Source organism: Astyanax mexicanus, chromosome 15 (assembly GCF_023375975.1).
Source record: "Astyanax mexicanus isolate ESR-SI-001 chromosome 15, AstMex3_surface, whole genome shotgun sequence".
Classification (NCBI taxonomy): domain Eukaryota; kingdom Metazoa; phylum Chordata; class Actinopteri; order Characiformes; family Acestrorhamphidae; genus Astyanax; species Astyanax mexicanus.
In genome coordinates this window covers 17,926,028-17,938,901 of record NC_064422.1, presented here as the reverse complement: position 1 = coordinate 17,938,901, position 12,874 = coordinate 17,926,028, and the positions used below count along the sequence as shown (strand labels likewise).

At 38.1% G+C, this 12,874-nt stretch overlaps 1 protein-coding gene across 2 annotated transcripts; it reads left to right on the top strand.

Moving 5' to 3' along the window:
• Positions 1-418: 418 nt before the first annotated feature.
• plaub (plasminogen activator, urokinase b) lies at positions 419-10,144 on the top strand. 2 transcript variants are annotated; one of them, XM_022666047.2, is made up of 11 exons: positions 419-564; positions 2,300-2,370; positions 2,481-2,529; positions 3,184-3,285; positions 3,664-3,826; positions 4,103-4,200; positions 5,856-6,045; positions 6,134-6,285; positions 7,721-7,861; positions 7,991-8,139; positions 9,282-10,144. In XM_022666047.2, exons 2-11 carry the CDS (start codon positions 2,308-2,310, stop codon positions 9,480-9,482), a joined length of 1,308 nt encoding a protein of 435 aa, XP_022521768.2. In that variant the 5' UTR covers positions 419-564; positions 2,300-2,307; the 3' UTR covers positions 9,483-10,144. The 2 variants fall into 2 exon arrangements, with proteins under 2 accessions (XP_022521768.2, XP_022521769.2); XM_022666048.2 differs by lacking the exon at positions 419-564 and having other exon boundaries at positions 2,345-2,370; positions 3,702-3,826; positions 9,282-10,143.
• Positions 10,145-12,874: the final 2,730 nt, after the last annotated feature.

The window sequence follows — 12,874 nt, the reverse complement described above, 5'->3', positions numbered from 1 at the left end:
AGATGAACTCGTTCAGAGTGGGGGTTTGAGATGAACTCGTTCAGAGTGGGGGTTTGAGATGAACTCCTTCAGAGTGGGGGTTTGAGATCAACTCATTCATTTTAAACCCCCACTCTGAATGAGTTCACCTCAAACCCCCACTCTGAACAAGTTAATCTCGAACCTTCACTCTGAATGAGATCAGAAATAAAATAAAAAAAACAGTGAGCTCTTGTTTTGTTTTTTTGTTGTTTTTAGTTGTTTTTTTACTAGAGTATCTAGAGATGATGGTGAAGGTGAGTCAGGTGATGAGGGTGTGTGTAAGTCGTGTGTTTTGGCTGAAGGGCCGTGAGCTGAATCACTGATTCGTTGCTCCAGTTTCTTTCTGAGAGAAGAAAAGATGTGTATCACAGCTGGCAGAGCCACAGCTGTGCCCGCCATTTTACCCCAACCATCCACCAATCAGAGCACAGCCTGCTGCATTTAAGGAGTGTTTATTCCAGCCAAGAGAAAAACACACACACTTACACTCCCACATCCACGAAGGAAGCATAACTGGAGCTCGCATTTGGATCGGACTGGAAGGTGAGATCTTTTATTGTCTTTAACCTGTTTTTATATAAACTCAGAACCCAAGCTTAATGAAGTTCATCTGTGTTGAGTGTTTTTGTTCTAAAACCCTTAAACCCGAAAACCTTACTTGTTAGCTATTTAATTTAGTGGATTTGTTGGAGTCCCCCAGGGCTCTATTTAAAGGCCTATGTAATTGACGGTAATTATGGCAGGAATATACTTAAGAAAGTCAAGTAAAGTCTTGGATTTTTTTAACCTTGGTCCTTAAGGCCCCCTGCGACTGCCCATTTTATAGCTTTTTCTGTTCTATAAAACACCACTTTAAGTCAATAAAGAGCTGTTAATGAATGGACTTGTTGGATCAGATGTTTTGGATACAGGGTAAGTAATAAAATGTGTAGGGCAGTGGGTCTCCAGGGCTACAATAGAGAAATACAAGTGCAAGGTGTGTTTTTAATGGAAATAAAAGTCACTTTTCATACCATATAAGCTTATACAGTTATTTATATGAAGCTATTTTTAAGAGTTCAATTATTCCTGTAGAACTTAAAACATCGGACCATTTAAATACATACATAAATAACCTGAAGGATTAAAACAATAAAATACATCTACTTTAGGATTTAGGTTTAAGCACTGACAGCTTTTATCAGAAGAGCTCCAGACAGTATTTTCTTACTGTAACTATGCAATCTATCACGGAAATCTGTGTGGGTTGTAGCTTTGAAACTTCCCCCAGTCCCATTTCCACACTTAGTGTTGCCAGGTATAGACAACAGTGTGCTGCAGCCATGGAAACGAGCAAGCTGACCCATTTTTCTGCTGAACTCGTCATCACTGAGCTTCAGTAAGGTTGCTTACCATGGCTGAGTAATTTATTACCACCACTGGTGTAGTAAAGATAGACATTTTAGACAATGGAATGGTTATTTTTACTGATTTAAATAAATTTTAAATAAATTAAATAAATACTCCTGTAGCCATTTTACACAAACGCTTGCATTTATTACTGACTGTTCCTTTAATATAGAGTAGTATACTCGTTTTGTACTTAAATTTTTTTATGTTATTGGCTTTTCTATATGTTTTTGGGGGTGTTATTATGTTACAACTCTTCAAATTTGCGTATATTTATGGAGTCTAAAGCCTTTTCTCAATTTTTTTTGTTTGTTTTTATAAAATGATTGAATATTATATTCTGTAAAACTATGACATACATCTTCTGAATCAGTTTATCTGAGTTTGCTATTTATAGGTATATGTTTGAGAAAAATTAATATTATTCTATATACTACTAAAAACATTTCTCCAAAATTCCAAACAAAAATATTGTCATTTAGAGCATTTAATTGCAGAAAATGAGAAATGGCTGAAATAATAAAAAAGATGCAGAACTTTCAGAACTCAAACGCAGTTTTCTTGTTTCTTGGCATGTTCTCCTACACCAGTCTTACACACTGCTTTTGGACAAATTTATTCCACTCCTGGTGCAAAAATTCAAGCAGTTCAGCTTGGTTTGATGGCTTGTGATCATCCATCTTCCTCTTGATTAAATTCTAAAGGTTTTTAATTTGGTAAACTCAAAGAAACTCATTATTTTAAGTGGTCTCTTATTTTTTTCAGAGCTGTATTTGATGTTGTGTATTATTATTAATGGTTATAGTAGTAATATTAAACTAAATATGCTTATACAGTAGTGTTGCAGTACTGATAATGTAATTGATTTGTAATCACTTTACCTCTGCAGTATCTGAGATGAGGATGAGGGATGTTCTAGTGGTGTTGCTGGTACTGCTGATGTCAACACACTGCACAGCGGTGAGCAGGACCTGTACAGTTTTACTGGAGCTTTTGTAATACCCACACACACCAAACACTGTGCCAAACACTGGGCCAACCTCACCCTAACACTCTAATTCTCTCTACAGAGCATTTCCAGCAAAAAGCTTCTCTCCAAGATATTAGCTCGCAAAAAAGGTGAGCCAAGACTTACTTCTACAACATGTTAGGACCCCCATAGGACCCCCTTTGCATTCTCTCGGTTGGTCAGATGCTGGTTTCTGCCCACATCACTTCAAAGGGTGATGTTGATCAGCACAGGGTGTCTGTGAGCTGATGTATCAGAACCGACTCGCTGCGCTTTCCTCCGAGTGCGCTGTGATGCTACTCAGTAATGCTGCATCAGCAGCAGTTTGAAAAAAAGGCGGTGGCTAACTTTACATGTATTGGAGGAGGCATGTGCTAGTCTTCACAGTTTTCATGCATCTTGGCATGTTCTCCTCCACCAGTTTTACCCACTGCTTTTGGATAACTTTATGTCACTCCTGGTGCAAAAATTCAAGCAGTTTTTCCAGAGGTTTTCAGTTTGGTAAAATCAAAGAAACTTATTTTAAGTGTTTTTTTATGCCTTCGTCTACGTTGTCTGGCGAACTTTTGTCCTATACTGATGTTTTTATGTTTTTTTTTTTCTATTTAAGTTGCTCTGGTTGGTTTAATCATTGTTTATGTAAATAGATGTGTTTGTTTATTGACTCTGATTGTATTTACATGTGTTTTGTTTGTTTAATTTGGACTAAGTTTACATAGTGTGTGTGTGTGTGTGTGTGTGTGTGTGTGTGTTCATCTGATTAGCTCCACAATGTCTGAATGGAGGAAGATCAATCTCACTTCTGGAGGAACAGCATCTGTTCTGTTTGTGTCCAAAAGGCTTCAGCGGATCCAGCTGTGAGATCGGTCAGTGGTCAATGAGCGTGTCTACCTTTAATTAACCATACATAACATTAGAATATTAAACCCAAATAAACATAAAGTCAGTGTTCAGTGAGAGTGTCAACCTGTAATTAACTCTATATAACATTAGAATACTAAACCTAAATAAACATAAAGTCAGTGATGAGTGAGACTGTCTACCTATAATTAACTTTATATAACATTAGAATACTAAACCCAATAAAACAACATAAAGTCAGTGTTCAGTGAGAGTGTCTACCTGTAATGTACTCTATATAACATTAGAATACTAAACACAAATAAACATAAAGTCAGTGTTCAGTGAGTGAGTGTCTACTTGTAATTATTTGTAAATAACAAAGTGTGTGTGTGTGTGTGTAGATGACTCTGCATCCTGTATTGTTGGTATGGGTCTGCAGTACAGGGGTCCGGTGGGTCAGACAGAGAGTGGGCGGAAATGTCTGGAATGGAATCCGGAAAGCAGCCGGAGTGTATTTGGGGCAGACAGTCTGACTTTGGGTCTGGGACGACATAACCGCTGCAGGCAAGTCTAAAACACACACACACACACACACAAACACACACACTTCATCTGGATTGGATTGGATTTGATCAGCTCTTCTGAAAAACAACCCAGTAATTTTAGAGTGGGTGTGTCTACTCATATGTCTGGTTTAGATCCATGACTCTGCGTTTCAGGGATGGATGGATGATGAATGGATGGTTTGGACAGATGGATGAAGAATGCATGTATGGTTAAATAGATACAGGGATGAATGAATTGATTGATGAATGATTATTGATTTATTAATTCTCTCAGAAACCCGGATTACAGCAGGAAACCCTGGTGTTATGTAAAGGGCCCGTCTGGAAGAGTTAAAGAGTACTGCAGCATTCCAGACTGCCTCCAACAATCAGGTATCTACTGTCTTTTTCCACAATCTCTCCATTCTTTAACCTGTAACATGCCATCCCATCATTCTCTACCTCCATCCCATCATTCTCCACCTCCATCCCATCATTCTCCACCTTCATCCCACTATTCTCTCCTTCTGAGCCTCCATCTCAGAAATATTCTCCTATTGAGACATTTAGTCTCAGGTAAAATTCAGGTAGATGGATAGTTAGGTACTTTATTGACATTCAAGACATGTAATTTATTGCAAAGGACACATATATTTGGTCATTGGTGATATTATGGCTCAGATGAGGTTAGATTATAAGAGACACTGAGATCATGAGGTCTAGATTTAGGTAAGATTTTTAGAGATTATTTAATTATGTCTCAGGTTAGACTATAAGAATTTATAAGATTAGGTCAAATGAGATTATGTCTCGGGTGAAAGTACGATATATATTTAGATTATGTCTCAGGATGATATTATGAGAGATTATGAGATTAGGAATCAGATAATATTATGAGACATTGTGAGATTATGTCTCGGGCAAGATTATGAGAGATTATGAGATTAGGAATCAGGTAAGATTATGAGAGATTATGAGATTATGTTTCAGACTGAGTTTACATATCAAGTGACATTGAGATTATGTCTCAGGTAAAATAATGAGATTAGGAATCAGCTAAGATTATGAGACATTATGAGATTATGTCTCGGTTGATATTATTCGAGATTATGGGATTTGGAATCAGGTGAGATTATGGGATTTGAAATCAGGTAAAATTATGAGACATTATGAGATTATGTTTCAGGTTGAGATTATGAGAGTTTATGAGATCATGTTTTAGGCCAAGATTATGTCTCAGGTGAGATTGAGATTATGTCTCAAGTGAGGTTATGAAACATTATGTGATTATGTCTCAGGCTGAGATTACATCTCAGGTTGAGATTACATCTCAAGTGAGATTATAAAAGATTAGGTATAATGAGATATAATTAAATTATGTATAAGGTAAGATTTAGAGATATTATGTATCAGGTGAGATCATAAAATCATGTATTAGGTATGTTTATGTCTCAGGTGAGATTATGAGAGATTATGCATCGGATCAGATTTTGGTGATAGGTAATGTTATGAGATAAATTATGTACTAAAATAAATTTTGAGATATCATGAGATACCTCATTATACCTCAAGTGAGATGAACTTTTATGGGAGGTAGGGCCCTCATTGCTATTTTACACCCCAACAAAATTTTGACAGACTTTAGGAATAAATCTACACTCATGGACATGGTGGTCTGGAAGTGTGGTGTATTCAGGTCAATATCTGGCCTGTCTCTATCTCTGTGGCAGGAAATACAGGTGCGCCACTGACCGATTAAAACCCTGCCACCCAATCCTATCTTAGCCATGTAGGAGTGCTGTGTGTGTTTTATCCTCTGCTGAGAAAATAAATTATATTAACCCGCCAAATTAATTAAGAGAATTAGTACATGCCTTTTGCGCATTTCGAGCTGCGCAAGACACACAGATACGCCCTAAATCAAGCTGCATGATGCACAATTGACCTGTACGCTATAGAACGCTAAAATATGGCTCTTAGTCTGAGGTGAGATTAAGGCTTTGTCAGTGGTGGGTGTGGTTAAAGGTGTGTATTGTTGTTGTTTTGAGGCTGGCGTTGTGGAGAGAGTTCTGGCCGAAGGTTGAAGATCGTGGGCGGGTCTCTGAGTGCAGTGGAGTCCCACCCCTGGATGGCTGCAGTGTTCTGGAAGTCACAAAATCAGCAGCGAGTGTTCCGCTGTGGCGGGAGCCTCATCGCCCCCTGCTGGGTCCTCACTGCAGCGCACTGCTTTCCTGACGGGTCAGAACCGACGGTGTCAATCATGTGTTTCTAACATACAGAAAAATAAGATATTGTAACACTGACTGTGTTTATCTGAAATCCGCAGATCTCACACTAATATTCGGAGTCTACTGGTGGTGCTGGGGAAGAAAGCCCTAAATGAAACAGACCAGCAAAAAGAGCAGGAGTTTAGAGTGACGGAGCTCCACACTCACCAACACTTTGACGACACTAACAACAACTACAACAACGACATCAGTAACTCCACCACTGATCTTCTGAGATAAACTCAGTTCAAACTGGTCAACCATCTTGGCTATGCTGTTTAAGTACTTTGTTCATGATGGTAGACCAGCTAAACCATCAAACTCAAAAACGTCTGTTCTCCCACAGCGTTCCGAGATCCAGAAATTTCAACAGTTTGTCTAAACACCCTTTAGACTGGGTGACACCAGGCATAATTTGCCTGGATAAATAGCTTTTTTCACCGTTATCCAGCTCAAAATAGCTCCACACCTCCTTGCTAGAATCCGGAGAGCCCTGACATTTAAAATGAGGTATTAATAACTTAAAAAGTGTACAAGAAGCTTATTAAAACCACTGTTTACATCCTATAACTGAACTGACAATAACATAGACATATATACATAGATTCTGCATAGCCTGCCTCCTGGCACCGGCTGCTATGCTATGCAGAGTCTATGCATATATTGCGTATATTCTTCTTAAACACAGAACGCTGATCATTTCGAACAGTGTGTTCAATGGGATGTGCAGCGTTCAGAGCGCGCAGAGTGTTGTGGCTGTGAGCAGTGGATGCTGCACATACTGCAATCTTTATTGTGTAAACAGCATGGAGCAGCAGAAACAGCGTTTGTTCATAGCAGTATATTGTCTGACTCAAATAAAAATAAGTAAATTTGATAGCTGGGATCAGATCAAGACTAGATCACATTCTTACCACAAATGAACCGATCCAGAAAAAAAATGACATGTCAAATTACGATGAAAGTTGGGACCATAATTAATTGCGTTAAAAATAAAAATTCGTTTCCAATTTCAAATTAACTGCATGCCTTAACATTGACAGCCCTAACTTAAACATAAGTCAGCTATTTTATTTAGATTTATATCATAAGACAATAAAACTGCATGAAACTGCAATGGATTCACATTTCATCAGGTCATGATGTTCTTATGCAGTTGCTTGGAAATTCCAGGTGATGTTTTATGTTTGTTTTGACCAATAAAACTGTATTAGTGTTAAATCAAAGGTCTAGTAATTGTGGTCACTGTGCAGAGAGAAAAAATATAAAACACAAATCAAAAGATCTAAAAACAAGGGTTTGTATTCTTAAAAAGTTGTTCATCTAGAACTTTTCATAAATCGTCGTTGTCCAGTGAAAAACAAGTATCTTCAAAACAGCAACTTTACAGGAGAGAGAAAAATGTCTAAACTTTCAATGGAAGTCAATGTAAAAATAATTTATTCAAGGTCATTTTTAAGTATTGTTATTTTTTCCATTCATCAAGAAATCTTGGCAAAATGTAAAGAACATGTTGTCTAATCAAATTATGTAGTAAACTAAAAATCAACAAAAATGGGGATATTTATTTTTCATTGGACAGCTTACTATATATATTTTTTTTTTAATTGAAATTGTTGTGTTTGTATGTGTGTGTGTTTGATTAGCGTTACTGAAGATCAGTGGTCAGGATGGAGCGTGTGCGGTGGAGTCTAACTCAGTGAGGACAGTGTGTGTCCCCCCTGCTGATACCTCACTTCCAGACGGGACGTCCTGTCAGATCGCTGGATACGGGAAAGAACAGCAAGGTATGATTACAACATGATAACTAACAGGACTGTGTCCTAGAGAGCTCCTTCTGTATTAAACTGAATCATTTATTGTGTTTGTGTGTGTGTGTGCGCGTGTGTGCGTGTGTGTGTGTGTGTGTGTTGTAGGGCTGTGGTATTACTCTCAGTACCTGAGGGAGGGGAAGGTTAACCTGCTGTCACAGGAAGTGTGTTCCAGTGACAGTTACTATGGGAAGATGATCACAGATAACATGCTATGTGCTGCAGCTCCAGACTGGAACGTGGACACCTGTAAGGTAAATACACTGATATGAGATAGAAATACACTATGGGCCCTATCAATCCATCTGTCGATTCAATTAAAAATCAAAATTGGAAAATTAAAAAAGCAATTCATAATTTCGTATTTGTATTTTCTGTGTTTTATTTGATGATCCAAACAAAAATGGGAAATTTAAAAAATGGACCAGAATATAACGGACTAGAAGCTGACCTTGATTTTGATCTTTCACCAGCGTCTTATTCAGATTTCCGTTCCACCTTAAATGCTTACTGTAGTAACACACAGTCATTCTTCATCAGCAAGACTAAATAATGCATTTTTTTTTCTCAACTATATGGATTTCTTATTCTTACATCCTGCTTAAGGTGCGTTGCGATGCTCGTAACTATCTTACACCTCGTCAACAGTATATTTGAATTTTCTTTTGAACCTGTGCTGTTTAAATAGCGTTGGAGTTTATGAATAAATCAACACTGATGGGGTGGTGGTGTGGAATTGAGGTGTGGTCAGGTAAATTTCTGGTGTGTTTCTATTTTGGCGGCAGAAATTACAGGTGCACCACTGACTGATTAAAACCCTGACAACATTCCTTTAGGTGCACCCAGTGTGCCTACATACCTCACTCATTAAACACAGACATGGACGCCCTGCACAGCTCAAACCTGACTTTTTCCTCAACAATAAACAGAATAATGAACAAAAATGACATTGTTGTTCCCTTAAATGAGCTGTTGGTATACCTTCACACCATAAACCCACAGATCAGTATCTTCTGCTGAGACACACAAAGCGTAGCGCTGTTAAAATACAAACGTGCCAAATCAGAGCTCATCTGGCTCTTAAAGGGAATGACAAGTAACACTGATACATTTATTTCATGTTACGCCCCAAACACAACCATGATTAATTAAGAGAATTAGTACATGCCTTTTATGCATTTCGAGCTGCAAAAGGCATGCTTTTTTTAGCGCCCACATGATACCAAAGAACCAACTGTATTCAATGTAACAAAAGTAGGTGATTACGGACCATCATCTACACAGCTGCTATGACACCATTAGCCTTATTCTGATTATTTTTTTACTCTTTGGTGTTTTTATAACAGAGAATGGGTTATTTGTGTATAAAGTGTGTATTTAATGATTCTGTGTGCAGGGGGACTCTGGGGGTCCGCTGCTGTGCAGTATGAATGGTACAGTGTATGTGTATGGAGTGGTGAGCTGGGGTGAAGGATGTTCCAGAAAGTTCCGGCCCGGAGTTTACACCAGAGTCACCAACTACCACCACTGGATCCTACAGAGAACCAGCCAGCTCCCCAAAACGCACACACCTACACCTACACACCTGCAGGAGTGACCACACACACACACACACCTGCAGGAGTGACCAAACACACACCTGTAGGAATGAGAACACGCACTCACAAACTTTACAAACTCTCTCTTTATAAAAGCTCAGTTAAAAATCTTACCACTGAAAGAAAGATAAGGTTAGTCCACTATAAAATAGTGCAGTAATTGATTACAACTTATTAACATTTAGATATTTTATTTTGTCCTTATTATTCATTTTATTATTATTATTATTATAGTTTTTTATTCTTTTATTGATATTTTTATTATGTGAATTAGTTTTGCCAGTTTTAAAGTATTTTAAAGTATTTTTAGTACATTTTTATCTTCTGATCCTGCTATATTTTATTTGTCATTTTGACTTATTTTTTATGTTTTATGCTTAATGTTTTCCTTATATTAGTTAAACTTTCATATCATTGTAACTTGTAATTTAATGGAAATGTAAAGAGTTTGATAATAAAATACATAAACTGAACTTTTACTGTTGCAACAAACTCTGCACTGTAAACTCAATGAAGGCAGTCTGAGACGCTTGGTCTGGGAGAACGGGGTGGGTCTACCAAAAGAGGAGAGTCTGGTTTGGCTTCTGGTCTGTACTGCACAGACTTTGGTTGCATCTTTAACAACATGGCGGACATTATTGTTGTTAGATCCACACCGTCCATGATTATATAAAGTTACTGGTTTTGATAGAGCAGTGTAGCAGACATCCCAAGTTGCAAAAGTTGATTTCAGGGAGGCCCAACCCTTTAAACTTTAATTTTATATTAATTAATTTTACTTTTTTTAATAAAATTTAGAGTATTCAGAGTTGAAATAAAATGAGTTTTATCTTTTTGGAAGGCCCTGCCTCTGCTTTCCTGCCTATGCTTTTTTTTTATTTGACAAAATTGACAGTAACAATATCACAAGAAATTGCACAAAATCAAAAACATTTCATATCATTTTACAATAATTATTAATATTGCCTCTGCCATGATCTGCTTTCTCTCACTCTCTGAACAAATCCCGTCCGGGAGGGGGGAAAAACACTGCCCGCCCACACTAAAAACTGATTGGCTGCCTCGCAGACTCTTTGCAGAGAACAGGCCAATCAGAACCCTCTCTGTTTTGTCTCTCTCCTTCCCACACGCGATTAGAGAATAAAAGTCTGTCGCCTGTGAGCGCGTTTGGGGCGCTCGTTCTGAATTCCGGGAGATTATATGTGACTCGCGGGCATCCGGGAGCCACTGCCGAAATGCGGGAGACTCCCGCAGCTTCAGGGAGACTTGGTTTGTCTGGTGTAGGATGCTGTTCAGCATCTTAGTCACTGAGTCCAGTTTCGTCTGAGAAAGTGCATGTTTTTATTGGTATGTTTCCAGCTTAGAAAAGAGTGTGTGTGTGTGTGTAAGATATGACTGCTGATGCTGCTGAGACCCACTAACCCACTTTCATGCTCAGACTGAATGACGTAATAATGGAAAATCCTCCACCACTAAAAGACTAGTGGTCATGAATCACCTGACCACAGTCTTAATTACAGACATCAACTACAGTTCAGACAAATTTAGGCTTCAGAATGACCATCACATCTGTTTTAGAGCTTTACTCTGAACTCAAGCCTGTATTTATAGATCATACTGAGTCATACAGAGTCAAAAAGCGTCCAACTCATTCAGAGTAAGGGCTTCAGATTAATTCATTCAGAGTGGGGGTTTGAGATGAACTCATTCAGAGTGGGGGTTTGAGATTAACTCGTTCAGAGTGGGGGTTTAAGATGAACTCATTCAGAGTGGGGGTTTAAGATGAACTACAGAGTGGAGGTTTGAGATGAACTCATTCAGAGTGGGGGTTTGAGATGAACTACAGAGTGGGGGTTTGAGATGAACTCATTCAGAGTGGGGGTTTAAGATGAACTACAGAGTGGGGGGTTAAGATGAACTCATTCAGAGTGGGGGTTTAAGATGAACTCGTTTAGAGTGGAGGTTTGAGATGAACTTGTTCAGAGTGGGGGTTTGAGATGAACTCATTCAGAGTGGAGGTTTGAGATTAACTTGTTCAGAGTGGGGGTTTGAGATGAACTCATTCAGAGTGGGGGTTTAAGATGAACTACAGAGTGGAGGTTTGGGATGAACTCGTTCAGAGTGGAGGTTTAAGATGAACTCATTCAGAGTGGGGGTTTAAGATGAACTCGTTTAGAGTGGGGGTTTGAGATGAACTCGTTCAGAGTGCGTGTTTGAGATGGACATGAGGTACTAATGTGTTTTCAGTTGCTACTACGCATTATTTTTTAGAAGCATTGGTATTTGGTTGATTTAAGCTTTTGGGATAAAAACAGCTGTTTTTTTATGTCTAAGTATTCTGAATGGGTTTTCAAATATCATTGGTTTAATAACCTATAAAGCACTTTTACTTTGGAAGGTTTGTATGTTAATTAAAGAATACATTTAGTTCTGAACTAATAGAAATCTACAGCACAGCACAATCTTGTGTTAATCAAGCTGACTAGAGCAAGATTCCTTTGAACACACACTAGAGGGCACTACATGCTTTAGAGTTTATCATCCAGCTTCTGCTGTATTATAGTGAGAACTCTGTTCTTCACTCCTCAGTCCCTTCTACTTTTTTACAGTACATTAAATTACATTACATTACATTACAGTTGGCAGACGCTTTTGTCCAAAGCGACTTACAATAGTGAAGTACAAAAGTAATAGAAGTTAAAGGTAAAACATCTTTAGAGAGGGCCTAAAGGAGGTCAAAGGGAAATAATGGGATAGAGGAGTGAAGGAGGGGAAGAAGGAAATGAGGTTAGAGTAGTTAGTTTTCTATTAACCATAAAAGCTCTGAGTCTGTATCAGCTGCAGTGCTGCTCTTTCTCTGGACCTGCAGTGGTTTCTAAAAGTGTTTCACCCACAGAGGAAATCTCACTTCAGAGCTTATCTGATTTATCTTTATCTGTACGCAGCAGAGGCCTGAGCTGCTTCACCCAGACCACAAACAACCACTTCTGGCTTTCGTATGAACAGAACTACAGCTGAAATATTACATTACTGCAGAGTTATGTAGACATATTAATGCAAACTTGCACTGATTTTACGAGAATAGTGTGGCGAGAGGTGGTTGACTTCTACAGAAGACATTTTGCCTTGTTGACACACTGCGAAAAACTAAATCTTAGCAAGTGAAATTTTCTAAATTTAAGTCAAAAAATCTTGTTTTCTTCTCTGATAAGACTTTTGGTGTTACTAAGCATTAAAGTGTTAGATTATTTTGCTTCTTTTAGGGATAATTATCTTAATCATTCTTACTTAGAATTTGTACCTTATTTTAAGTAATTCGAACTCAAAATAAACACAATCAGGCAGCAATCAAATTATTCTGATTCTTGTGTCCAAAAACAGGGACTTTGTT